At 39.4% G+C, this 13,789-nt stretch overlaps 2 protein-coding genes across 2 annotated transcripts in view; both read right to left on the reverse strand.

Moving 5' to 3' along the window:
* LOC103356302 (leucine-rich repeat-containing protein 48-like) overlaps window positions 1-3,001 on the reverse strand; it is a 6,364-nt gene extending 3,363 nt beyond the window's left edge. The window contains exons 1-2 of the mRNA XM_008280403.1: window positions 2,818-3,001; window positions 1,793-1,932 (exon numbers count right to left, since the gene is read on the reverse strand). Of these exons, the coding sequence (XP_008278625.1) occupies window positions 1,793-1,932; window positions 2,818-3,001 (324 nt within the window). The remainder of the gene's footprint in view (window positions 1-1,792; window positions 1,933-2,817) is intronic.
* Window positions 3,002-5,440: 2,439 nt separating this feature from the next.
* On the reverse strand, window positions 5,441-11,540 carry slc25a10a (solute carrier family 25 member 10a). The gene is made up of 11 exons (XM_008280374.1): window positions 11,178-11,540; window positions 10,431-10,550; window positions 10,225-10,339; window positions 9,354-9,402; window positions 7,485-7,526; window positions 7,358-7,401; window positions 7,015-7,085; window positions 6,494-6,586; window positions 6,328-6,405; window positions 6,079-6,135; window positions 5,441-5,955 (listed from the first exon to the last, which is right to left on the reverse strand). The coding sequence occupies exons 1-11, from the start codon at window positions 11,265-11,267 to the stop codon at window positions 5,854-5,856; spliced, it is 861 nt and encodes a 286-aa protein (XP_008278596.1). The 5' UTR covers window positions 11,268-11,540; the 3' UTR covers window positions 5,441-5,853.
* Between the last annotated feature and the right edge of the window lie 2,249 nt (window positions 11,541-13,789).

The raw sequence follows: 13,789 nt of genomic DNA on the forward strand, positions 1-13,789 counted from the left end.
ATCCAGACAACAAAGTCCATCTTTATGCCCTGCATTGGATCGTCCTTCCACAAATTCAGAGAAGCCTCAGCTCCTTCAGAGATGCTTGGAACTTTCATGGACCAAGAACTGAAAGGAATCAATCACCGCATAAACTCTGGAGCAGACACAGAGAGCAAGGCCCCATGGAGGAGCCTAGAGAGGTTAAATAAAGAGTGTATTATTAAAACCATAGGTTTCACAGGAGAGCTGTCTTTGGCAGCTCAAGAAATATGGAAGTGTTTCTCACTGGTGCTTTACTGAAGCATCCCCTTCAGCATGTGTTTTTCCTCAAATCTCTTAAAAAACACATTTTAAACAGAGATGATAATTGGACCCACCACCTATTAATAGATGGGTTTCTGTTCTCACTTTGTTCTTATGTTGATTTAATGGTGATATCAGCCAAATTCATTTTTTCCTTCGTATTGTGATTTCATAGTTTATCATCTTTGCCTTAAATGTTTCTTGATGGGGATTCTAAATATATAAATATGCTAAAGGTGTACTTTAACAAAACATAGGTGAGAATCTCTTCGATGCCTCCTGAACTCTCAAAGATGAACATCTGAGCAGTTAAGTTTATGGCACTTACATGCAGTTTATGCAAAACATACAACTTTAAGACACTTAATGGTCAATGTGTATTTCTAAACTACATTTTTCATCAATCCCAAATATCTTGTGTAATGACATGCCAAAGTAGTTTTAACAAAAAGGCTAATCAAAGTTATCCTGTCTTCAGGCTCATAAAGACTATGGGATCGACTGGAACGGGACTCCTAATCAGCATTGGGGCTCTGTTTCAGTTCCTGAGATTCAGTTGGCCTGTGAGCTCTTGGATGAAGAAGTTGCCACTTTGCCATTTTCAAGAGTTTCTCTGACTGATGCAATTGGATCATATCTGGAGACAGTGCAAATTTTGTCAAGAATCATATGAGACTGATATCCAAACCAAGCCTTTTATTGTGTGTTGCAACAAGCTAGTGATGACCAAAGGAAGCTTTCTGAAGCACTAAAGCTTGTATGGATAAAGGCTTCGTTACTGGAAGCTTGTCAACTCAGTCCTCTTTGGTGGCATCTGGTGGCCGAAAGTATGAAGAGCAGCTTGAATCTACAACTTGAAATGAACCGCTTCATTATGGTGGGCACTCTACAGAGTTGAGTTTAATATCATGTGACAATTCTGTCAGTCTGAAATCGGCCAATCGTTGCGGTGCTTTGAACATGTATTTTTTTGGGGTGAAAAAATAATGTAATGTTTATTTGATTAATAAATAATTTTGATCAATAAACTTTTCTTGTTTAAACATGTTCCATGGTGTGGTCTCCCTTTACTTATGACTTCCTCACATTTGCAAACACAATAAATGAATTATTATTTTTTTAAAAACATCATATATTCATGTACGACACAATCTTATCATAGCTTGCTTGTGCTGTGAGGTCCCTGCCTCCATGTGCTTATGTTATTAAACAGTTGACAGATACATTTAAATAATATAATATTGTAACTTATATGTATTTTTTTGACCTGGGGGTAGAGGTGCTTATGAACTGGTAAAATTAACATATAATCCATATAAGGCTATTTTATTAGATCTTTATTCAGAAAGAAGATTTGTTCTACAGTGCGAGGGCTGAGTCTGTTCCTCTTGGAAACAATTTCTCCTGCCTTTGAGAAAATCCTCTCACATGGGACAGAAGAGGCTGGAGTGCACAGAAACTGCAGTGCAAGCTTATACAGGTGTGGGTAAACAGTCTTTCTACTTGCCCAGAAGTGGAGTGGATCCTCCGTCCGGGGAATTAAAGGATCCGCCATGTATCTCTGGACTTCAGCTGTAGCATCTGCGGTGGCATTCCTCACCTGCCTCTCCACCACATGGCTGTCCAGCAGATCCCACAGACCATCACCTAAAAAGAATGAACAAATACAGTTTTTAAAATAACATTTTAAAACTATTTATGGGGAAAAAATTACTGTATTAAATTTCAAAAGTAAAATGTGTGATCCCCTGTGGGATCATCGGGGAGTGTCTTTACCGCTGTTTCTTGGAGGTGTGTCCCTAACCGGTCTCACATTTGCAGTGGCTTGATAGGAGTGACTCAGCACACCTGGGCCCAGTGTGATGAACTTACTTAAGCCCTGCAGTTGCTCTAACTCTCTCTCTCTCTACTCTGGCTTTCTACACAGGCACACCAAGGTTGGATTTGGCTATCTAATTTGGTCTTATTTGATTCAATAAGAAATTATTTAAACGTTTATCATGTTCTTCCTTTTTTTGTTGTGACCTCCTGAGCCCGGTCAAGACATTTTAAGAAGAATATGCTGGAACCCTGTCAATGTGTTATGCACTTCTGGTAACACACAAACTGTACCTGACTGGGATGCAGGACCGGCTGCTGGCTCTGGCTGTGAGGAGGTGGATGGGACAGGACAGAGACAGGCGTACTTTGGTCCGTTTCAGCTCCGATGAGGATTGCACATTCTGAGGTCAGACGCTGGACTGCTGCTTGAAGCATTGGTCTGGCTGCAGAAGCCCACAGCCTTAATCCTCGGATCAAGCAGTGTAGCAATGGTCAGAACGCTCATGGTCTCATAGGGAGACAAACGCTCACTTAGCATCCTTGTGAGGTTTATGCACAACTGGAGGGCTTTCTCGTCTTTTACTTGGGGTTGTTTTCTCGACACTGTGTACCGCAGCATGCAGACAAGCGGGATTATTTTGGACCCTGTCACTCTCCGCTCTTCAGAGAGTTCAGTGGTGGCCATGTAAAATGGAGAAAGCACCCCCAGACACTCTTTAACAGAGTGGTACTCCTCAGCAGTGATGGGTGCAAGGTCTGTCCTCATTGACACTAGGGCAGCACCAACTGGCTCTCTCTCCTCATATAACCGCTGCAGCATGATGTATGTGCCGTTCCATTTGGTGTCAACCTCCTGCAGGAGCTTCAGATGTGGTCTACCCATCCGCTGCTGCATTTGGCAGAGCTTCTCCTTTGCAACTGTGCTACACCAGAAATAGCCTACTATCTTCCGTGCCTTGCCTCTGATCTCCTCCAGCCCAGGCGTGTTATGAATCGATTTTCTGACTATGAGGTTGAGACGATGCGCAATGCACTTTGCATGACATAATAGAATTGCTTGGCTTAACATAACTGATAGATAAATGGGGAAAAAAGCCCACTTAAAAACTGTACTTGAATAAAAAAGTACCACCTTTTCGAGAAAGTGTTAATTTGAAATGAGTTTATTTTTAGAAGGCAAATTCACAAAACCAAACATGTTGAATTATTCTGGTAAATAGATTTTGTAAAGCGTTACATTTTTGTGAGCATTTTTCTTACTATGTCAATTTGTAAGACTGGGGTTGTGTGAACTATTAGGATTGTTCTGTCAATACTTGCAGGAAGGAGAAATGACACGTTAGTATTTTGTTTTAGGAGAATTTCAACATGACAATAGGGAAATAATAAATAACGTGTTAAAGTTATTTGACCATTTCCACCCCAGCCAGTGTTAGCAGAACAAGTCTGGGTACATAACACTAAGTCTTCTGTGTCTTAACCTGGAGAAACTCACTGCATGGACTAGAAGTTTGTTGTGTAGCCATCTCTGATTTGTTTTAGTGACTGCTGGGAGAGCCCAAGACATGGAAAGATCTGAGACAGTGTCCATCTGTTCCTGAGAAAGTTCTTCAAGTTCAAGCTAAAACTGAAATTATAGAAGTTATTACACAAGTAATTACAAGTTAAATGAAATACAAGCAATTCTCTGTTTAAATTCGTAAGGTCCTCACCTTACTTTTTTAAGCGCTGTGAAATGACAAACTGTTGTAAATTGCGCAATACAAATAAAACTGAATTGAATGAAATAAAACCGCCCCGGTCCTAAAAGCAAAGGTTTTTTAATGTTACATACCATTTTTATGATGCTCCTGATGTGCAGATCAGGACAGTCCTTGGTAGCAATTGTTGCCATTTCAGGGTCCCCATTAAACAGTGCATGAATCACAACAGGACTTAATCCTGTGACACGGGGGCCATCATGCAAAAAGGAGTGGCCCATCATCCCTCCTGCAACCCGGAATAGGTTGCTCTCAATAAGTACCTCTGATGCTGCTGGAACAAGATGGTCAGGCTCACCCTCAAACAGCAGCGTTCGTCCTGTTCCTCCTGTATCAACAGAGCATAGGTTAAAATCATACAATTAAATGTTGACAAGTATGACATTACCCTAGATAAATAGTAGCAAACTTACCAAGATCCAGACCGAATCCAAACTGGAGTTTGGAAATTATTGCTGTCAGAAAGTGCCTTGTTACTTCCTGCCCAACAGCAGCATCAACAAAAACAACAACAAAAACTGATAATGCTGAAATAAATTCCAATTCTATTCATCTCTGATAAAATCAATCTATGTTCACTTTGGGGTTTCACTGCTAGTATTTGATAGGATCAAATAAGGGTAAACAATTGACCTGTCATGATGAGCCAATGCAGATTACCATTCTGCTAACACGTGGCTAGCATAATTATCTGCGACCACACACAAACAATTAGCATTTTTCTCCCACTAAAATATCAAATCTAATTAATTAACTAAGCCCTACATGGGTCGCGTGTCATCGTTTAGAAGCACACCTGGCCAACCTTACTTACCTTGGACAGGTGCATGTTGTGGAGCCACAGGTATCTGCTGTAGATTCTCCTCAGAGCTCCTTCAATCAAATCCGCTGCTTCTCTCAGCAGCTCCGGACAGGTTTTTGACATCTCTCCTGCACCTCACACGCTGTATAGACACTTAACTAAATCATTGCTAAACCTCCATCACTCTTACCTGCAGCAACTCTTTTTCTCTTCGGCAAAATAGCGTTTCGAAACAAACATGGAGACGAATACCGCCACCCAGTGTATCGGAGTGCAATCCAGTGGCCCTACAGCTAATCCATTTTCTGGGATCGATCTGTCATGACTTGCTGTGCTGAGTAACCAATCAGATGTTAAAAGCCGCAGTAGTCCCGCCCACTGAGTTTGATGGGTGAGGTTGACAGATGTAATAAATTCATGACGTGCTGCACCACTGCGACCATGAAAAAATTAAATAAATAGTGAAATATATATATATATGTTGCTAAATGAAATGAATTCACATTTTAGTTAATTAATGGCACATTTAATTAACTTATTAATTAATTGTGTATGTATTTATTTCATTTTGGCACATTTCACCCTCCATAATTATGGTCAGAAATACGTTTAAATTCTGCATCATTACAAATTGACAGTACACATGAGCATAAGCACACTATTTTACAGCATAACACTGTCCCCCAGAGGGCAGCGGGGGCCTTATATTAGGACGTTCAACTGCCAGGTTCAGAGCTTGGCATGATTTACGATATAATAATTAAAAACACAATTCTCGTTGTAACAAAACATGAGTTAAGTTTATTAACATTCCTTTCAACTACAATACTTAGGTCATATATAGTTATACAGTTAGTTTATGACAGATAAAGTGCCACAAGGCTGAAAGGGAGTAATTCAAGTCATCCTTGTTTGTAATGCTGTGATAGACACACATCACAGTTCTTTCCTCCCTGTGCCTTATCTGGAGCTTTGAGTATTAATGCATGACTCGCTTTCATTCTTCTGCTATGGATGAAGGAAATGACGCACAAGGGTATGTCAGTTTACTCCTGGCACAAGAGGACCCCAGCTAACCTCGGCATGTTAGTGGGTTATCGTGATCAAGCAGTCCAATATGGAAGATCGATGACATTGTGATGACTAGCCTTGGCTACCTTGCAGGATGCCCTTCTTACGACTGTCTCAGGTGACGACCACTTCGCCAAAATGATGCCTCAGCTGCTCCAGGAATATGAAGGTGAGGACTGTGTGCGGGATGAGTCGGATCGCTGCAGGAACAAGACCCTGGACACAAATCATGTCATTATTTCAGGAGAGGTTAAAAATACAGCAGAGTGATGTGTTGACCAGAGGAAGCAGTGTGAAACATCATGTCTTTGTGTTATTAACAGTGAAGGGGACATCCACCTTGTAGAATGCATTTGGGCCCAGCTTTGCTGTTTCTGTTAGACAGTGAAACACACTCTGCAACAAGGAGACAAGAAAACACAAGAGACATGCCAAGATGTGTAATTCTTCCCACAACCAATGAACAAAACATACATGTCAGAATGGTAAGACGAAGAACTCAGAGGTTCTTTATGTAACCTACTGTCCTTCCAGACAATACCAGATATGTAGATTCACATGACGGCATGTCTTGTGCAAAACACTCACCCCATATTCCACTTTTGAGTTCATTAATCTTGTTTTAACAACATCAAGTGGTTGGCACAGGATGGTAGCACAGCCACCCTGTGCAGTGAAGAAGGAAAGGAGAATTTTTTTTTCAGTAGAAGCTGTGATGTTTTTTCATACAGAGAGACAGATGTGAGTCACTTACTGCAAACACGCTGGCCAGGAAGTGAGTGAGGATGTTATCAGTCAGGTAACCAGTAGCCAGAACCAACTGTTTGGACTGGTCATAACAGGACAGCTGCAGGGACAAAATACACACATACTGCAAAGTAGCACGGTTGTGTTTTGTGATGTAAAAGTTCATTAAACTCTATGTTTAGTAGTATATAACACTATATATTGAGATCTAAGTCAATAGAAATGTGTGAGGGCTGTTGCAGCAACCTCAAAATATTCAATTAAAGCAAATTTTTACAAACAATCTTCTTGAAGTGAATTAAAAAGCTGAAAGAACACAGTTTTCTGGCACAAGTTTCTCTGAACGTTTTCGGAGGACTGAATTTTCAGGGGTAAATTAATCAGCCTACAGATAGAAAATGTGTGCAAAGCAAACTTTCTATCTGCTTTACAGTTTCCTATCCACCCTTTCACTCATTTTTTTTTTCTTAAATTCACTGCTTCTGCACTGAACACTCTCTGACTTTGTAGGACAGAACAGGACTTTACCTGACCAACAGTGACGAGTGCACCTCTAGTAGAAGCCATTGTAGCACCAGAGAACAGTTTCCTTATCCCCTCTGTAATTTCAGAATGGAGAACATTGTGTGAAACATGAAAAAGCTTTATGCTCTTGAATTGAACTTCTACAGGGAAACCTTCAGGTTTTTTAATGGCAAAAAATGCTTCTGTTTAAAACATTTTGCGGAATCAAAACACTCATTTTTCACATAAAAACTGACAGATTGTTGTTATTTGACTTTTTTTTCCCTATGCAGTGGAAGCTATGAAAGAAACAACCTTCAGATTGAATTACAGGTAATTCACAGAAGGCTTTTTTTGTGTTTCTTACCCTCCTTCCAAACACGTATCATCCCATCAAGCACATGAGCATAACTGGAGGAGAAAGAAAAACTCACATTGTGGTTATTTGTATGAAAAGATGATACAGGATGCATTCCCGTTTCACTTGTACTTACTTTCTTCTGAGCTTCACTGGCAACTTTACATCATTCTGCATTCTGCATAGATGAGACATTGAAAGATTTCTAAGCTTGTTGACGAGCACTTTGCAGGCATTATCTTGATTCTGGATTCAGTGGCAATCAGCCTGCCACATCAGAATAAACACATAAGCATAAAATACAATCGCCCTTTTCTTTGGTTGGAAAATCAAAATGTAACCCTTAACGAACCCTAAATTTGAGTTAGTAGCAAAACTTGGTATATAAAAATAAACCAAAAAAAAATGTTTATGTCACTTGTGTTGAATTATTTATTGGCTCACTGCTGACAAACGGCAGAGAGATAAAGCAACACAACATACAGATGCAGGCTGTGAACCATAGCAGCACTAAATTGTACAGTACATAAAAGAAGTGAGTACACTTCTGTGCAACATCGCTTAAATGTTAAAGAATCTAAAATTTGATCAAGATTTACTATCTCCCAATAACTGCATCACTTCTAAACTGGACAGCAGGTATTTGCTCCGATGTAAAATTGAAAAATGAACAGTTTACATTTACTAAATTAGAAACACAGGCCTCACAGTAGGAGCTCAATGCAACAAAAGGTAATGCACGTTTCATTAAAGAAATTCAAACCTCTTTGTTTGTTTTCAATACATTCTATGTCCACCTTAAGTTTTGAAAACAGACTCAAGCCTGCTCAGCATGAAGGGTTTCAAATTTCTCAAGAGATGTTCTGTCATTCTTCAGAGACGGTGTTCTCAGCTGCACTTTGCTGGAGGGATTGTGTTGCTCTGCCTTTCTCTTTAAAATACCCCAAAGATGTTCTGTTGGAGTCAAATGTGACATACTTGGCCACTTTTTTCTACTTTAGTAACTCTTGTGTGATTATGGCAGTGTGCTTTAGATGGTCATCACGCTGGAATGTTCCTCTTCTGCCAAGCTTGCCAAACTGGGAGTCATCTCATCACCCAGTGTTTTGACATCAACAGCTATTCATGGTGCCATCTACAACTCTCTCCAACATTGTGTGAACTCATAATAACACCACCAGACTCATAACTCTATGCTTCACTGTCAGGACCATGCACTCAATGTGGTAGTGCTGTCTAGGTTTACACCAAATTTAGCAAAGTGTAATCTTGCAGTTTAGTGAGGGTCATGCTATGCCATGTCCGTTAAACTGTCTGAGCTATCACAGATACTCCAATTTCTAATGATAACCACTGTGACAGACCTGAAGCATCTGCGCATGAGTAGGTAGATTGTAAAAGTGGAACACTGTGGCATTACTTTAGGACGACAACCACTTCAGCTCTGATTATTGGTGCGATGGCTTGTTCTATACAGTCTGTGTTTTGAATGATTTTTAGTTTTTACCAATCTTAATGTATCTGTTTCCATTTTTGTGTAGCCTGACTATTAGATTTTCCTCTTCTTTTGGGGATTTTTCTTCATCTGGCACTAATATGCAGACACAGTCTTTTTTGGTGTTTACAGGTCGCTTTATAAGCTACCTTGTAATCACAGGTGTGCTCAGTTTACTTTCATTTAACAGGTTTTCTAACTTGCGTGTCAGCGATCATCGGTGTATTCACTTTTGTTGTAATGAGTTTCTACTTTGGGGTCAATATATTCAGTACAGTCTTTCCAAAGATTCAGTTTTTGATTGTTTGCAAGAGAAAATACTCTTCTTATCAACTTGAAACAATACAGTTGCTGAGAGGTGATACAATTTGAGAAGATTTGACATTTAAGTGATTTTACAGGTTGACTCACTTGTGTTGTATACTATAAAATACAAATGAGACCACAAGCTGTGACTTCTACGAACTAAAACACATTGTATGCTAAAAGACGCATGACTCCAAAGCTCACCGGACATTCACCAGGTCGGCTGGGGTCCCGATGAAACCACCTGTAAACCCTGTTGGTGAAGACACATTACATAAGAAAAGAACATTTTAAGATTAAAATACTAAATATTAATGGTTGGAAAACCAATAACTTGATGTTATTTTGAGTGTAAGACTTAAACATTATTCGTATAATGCACAGAACATGTTTTCTTCAGTGTGTTTTTGTTAAAAAAAAACACACACACACACACACACACACACAAAAGATAATAATTTAACATTACATATATTATATATTACTACTTAACTTGACCTGGAAATCTACATCAACAATGCACATATTATTTTATTATGTGATTAAAAATATTATGTTAAACTGACAAATATATGGTAACTGCAGTAATTTTTTATGCACTTTCAGACAGAGACGTATGCAAGCTGTTTTTAAAACAAAAAAAAACAAAAAAACATGGTTTTAGGCAAATAATTAATCTTATGTTAGTTTGACACTGACATTATAATGTAAAAATGTTGTGTTTATAATAACTTAATAGATTTATAAATTACATTTCTTGGATTTAGTTAACAAAAAGCTAATATTCAGCAACCTGATCATTTTAAGTCATATAAACTATATATTTTCTGGTAATACGACATTGAATTTCTATACTGTATAAACAAAGAGCATTTCATTGTATATCTAAAAACGTTTTGTTGAACTGACACTAATTTTCTTCAAGATATCGATCATGTGACACATTTCATTTATGTGTGTACTCCAAACTTTTCTCCTTCTTTACTGGACTAAGCAAAAGCTTTTGAACTAAAGTTGCTATCAGCAAACTTTTAAGCATTTTGAATTTACAGTGCAGATGTGTAACATCACATACCTCCAAAGGCTCCCAGCAGAACTTTCTGGTAAAATGGCATGAGACCTTTATTTTTTCTGTTCATCTTGTCCCTGACAGTCTCATAAATGGCAAACCGTGACAGAGAATAAGTCATCTGGAGGGGAAAGTAAAATAACAGTTACTATATCAGAAAGATGCAGCATGTGCCGCAATAAAACGTTTAAATGTGAGTGTCCTTCTACAACCTGCCGGCAGAGAGAAGCACTGAGGCCGCTGTACAGAGCCAGATAACCTTCTCTCCTCACTACGTTAGCGGTCATCCCCATCATCCTCACCCTCACCTCCTGCTGCGTCTGTAAGTGCACCTGGAAATGAACACATGGAAGCAGCAAAAAGCACATTGTTAGTGAGAGCAGCTGCTGGCAGGTGTTAGTCTACAAAGAGAAGACTGTTTCTTCTTAAAAAAAAGTGTGCATCAAGCAAACAAAATGGGAACAACAATAAGTCTTAAATGAGAGCTCCCAACCGAAGGTGCAACACAGACTGAGTGAAAATACCTGTTTCTTAACATCTCCACCGCATTCAGTCAGTGTGTTACAATCAATTCAATCACTGGATAATAGTTGTAGGAAATACAAAATTGAAACAATAAAACCTAAAGATGTTTCTATAATTTTATGAACTTTAAAGCATCCAAACAGACCGAATGACAGGCACATTATTGCCTTTTAACTCGTGAGCTCAGAAACTGGGTGAGCCAAATCACTGCCAGAACAGGCTATTCAAAATGTTATCATCACCAGGGAAAGTAGAAGAAGTTAGGATAATAAACCTTCAAAGAATATAATTTTATTCACATTTTACACACCACAGTCTGGAGGCACATGTGAAGAACATCCCTGACACATCACCGAGGCCTACCTGGATCAGTTTCCTATTTTCATAATGGAAAAACATGTTACAGTAACAATTAATAAAAATCAATCTTTTACCTTAATTAAATCCAGTGGGTGTGTTAAACAGGCAGCTGCGCTGGAAGAGACCCCACCAAAATACCAACGAGAAATGCGATTTTCCGGCATGTTGTTAATGAAAAAACTCCAACAGGAACAGGCAAAGTGTCGGCTTCTCAAAGGTTGCTGGGCCAACTTTGTCCACCGTTGCTCTTTTCATCTTTTTCTCTCAGTGCTACTGCTGATGGGTGGCTGCAGTTGATATAAAATATACCATCAGTGCAGGTGATCTTCATGTAAATCTGCATTTTACTTTCTTTTTAAGAGCTGGACATTTTGGAAAACCATAAGGCTGAGCTTGTCCAGTCAAGTAAGTACAGTGCCTTCGCACTTACTCCAAGTTCCTGTGCCAAGAAAAGGGGTGCAGCTGGTTTGTGGGAGGAAGTGTACGTGACTAATATAAAAATAGTAAGTCAGCTTGACTGCTGCTATAGTTTTGTGAATGTGGAATGCGGACATCCCAGGACAACACAAACCAGAGGTCATAAAGTTCTAGCAAATATTTGTCAAGAATAGATAGCAGTCTTTGTGTTATGACAGTTAGGGTCGAGGTCACACAAAGGGTCACATGGTCAACATTTCTAACCTCAACGTAGAACTGTTCAGTGACACCTTGTACTACTGGTAGCTGATTATTTTTTAAAATTTTTCTTTAAGTTTCTGAAGCACAAGTGACTGTTTCGGCTCTTAAGCATGACATGATTTTAAATGAGAAGTGCAGCAGTGGTATGAATGGGCAGCCTGGCACAGCAGTGTGTGTGCTGACTCAGAGGGGGGCTGAGAGGGAGGGGACTCATGACAGATGATAGAAACAGTAACTGGATACCCTCTGCAAGCCAGAGCAAAGGCAAGACATGAGCAATCACTCAGTATATGCATGATCAGACATGTGCAATGACAGCCAGGGAGGGTCATTATTCGGAATTAGGTTTCTGTCCTGTGCATGTCATCTGTTCAAGAAATAAAACACACTCAGTTGGCAGTTTATTAAAGTTTGTTTGGCTTAAACTAATGCAGTTCAGCAAAACAGCCCTGAACTAAATGCTCCCTAAGTGAAGGAGTTTTTGCTGGGCATGGAGACATGTTTCTGTAATGTAGCACACCCTCATCTAAAAAAAATGGGGTGGACAAAATAACAGAAATACCTGTGAGGACAAAGCAATGCAATTTAACATCACAAACTGCAGGCTCCACAATGACTAGAGTTTAATCAACTGCAGGTTCAACTTTCATTAGAGTTGCATTTTTCTGCAGGACTGTTGCATTAGTTCTGGCTCGCTGTATCTGAGTAGCTGGCGACTGAGGGTAAAAAAACAACAACATGTATTTTGCAATCACAGATGATTCACATCACTCCACTGCACATGAATCCACTCAAAGGTGCATTAAAAACGGCATGCAAGTATTGAGAATCAACCACAGTTTGCATGATTTCACAAATGTGTCACAGTGCTATTTTCTGAAAACTGCCTAATTTAATATTCTGTGACTCATTTTAATGCTTTCAGAAGATGTTTCTCTTGGTGAATTTACACCACTGACTGCATCACATTTTGTCTACTGTTTGTTATTTTTGTTAGACTAAGGTCAAAATTAAACCTGTGACTTCCTCCAGTGACGCAGGTTGCAATGCCACAAACCAGCCTGAAACCATCATCTCCAACACAGCAGGCCATCATTTTCAGTGTGTCATCTCCAGGACCATTTTTCTCACCGGAGCTGAATTCCACACAGTCTTCTCAATGGGGGGGAAATTGGATGATAAGCTATTTGTGATAAATGCCCATCACAAAATTTTGCAATCAGTCTCGCTTCCTCATCTTTCAACGCTACACATCACCTTTATTAATCACTATTATTTCTCTTCTCTGTCCTTCCTGGCAAAGTGAAACAGCTGCAACAGTCTTCTATCACAAGACATGACCCCACAGAAGCAGTGAAGAGAGCAGCTGCCACCAGCACACATGTAAAGTGACACAAGTCAACAAAAAAATTCTGTTCCCTTCTTTAAAAGGTGTCAATGTGCATCAAGCAAACAAAATTGGTTTAAATATGAGTCTAAAATTATAGCTCACAAGTCCAGATGCTTTACAGACGGAGAGATGACATCTGTTCTTAAAAGCATCCTGTTAGTGAGCTGAATCAAAGAGCACTGTCTCAATAACTGTGTCATACAAATTGAAATCATAAAAACCTTTGAGTAGGATGTTCATTTTATGCACTTTAAAGCATCCAAACAGACCCAATGATACTATTATCAAAGTAATTTAAGCGCATTATCACCTAGTGACGAGTAAACTTGGATATGAGGGAAGCTGAATCATTGCTGAAGTGAGCTACTCCAAATGTTGCTGTCATCAGGAAAAGAAGATAATAAAATGTGTAAGATTAAATATGTCTGCGTTCCACTCAGCTGATTCATTTCCACTATGTGTGTGTATGTATGTGGGTGTGTGTGTGTGTGTGTGTGTGTGTGTGTAGGGGAAATACCTATGCGATGTCAGATTGAATCACACTGACATACTGCAGAAACAGTTTTCAAACTTATACATCCTACCACGTCTTCTAATGATTGATGTCCACACTCCCCC

This window comes from Stegastes partitus, unplaced genomic scaffold (assembly GCF_000690725.1).
Source record: "Stegastes partitus isolate 25-593 unplaced genomic scaffold, Stegastes_partitus-1.0.2 Scaffold191, whole genome shotgun sequence".
Taxonomy (NCBI): Eukaryota; Metazoa; Chordata; class Actinopteri; family Pomacentridae; genus Stegastes; species Stegastes partitus.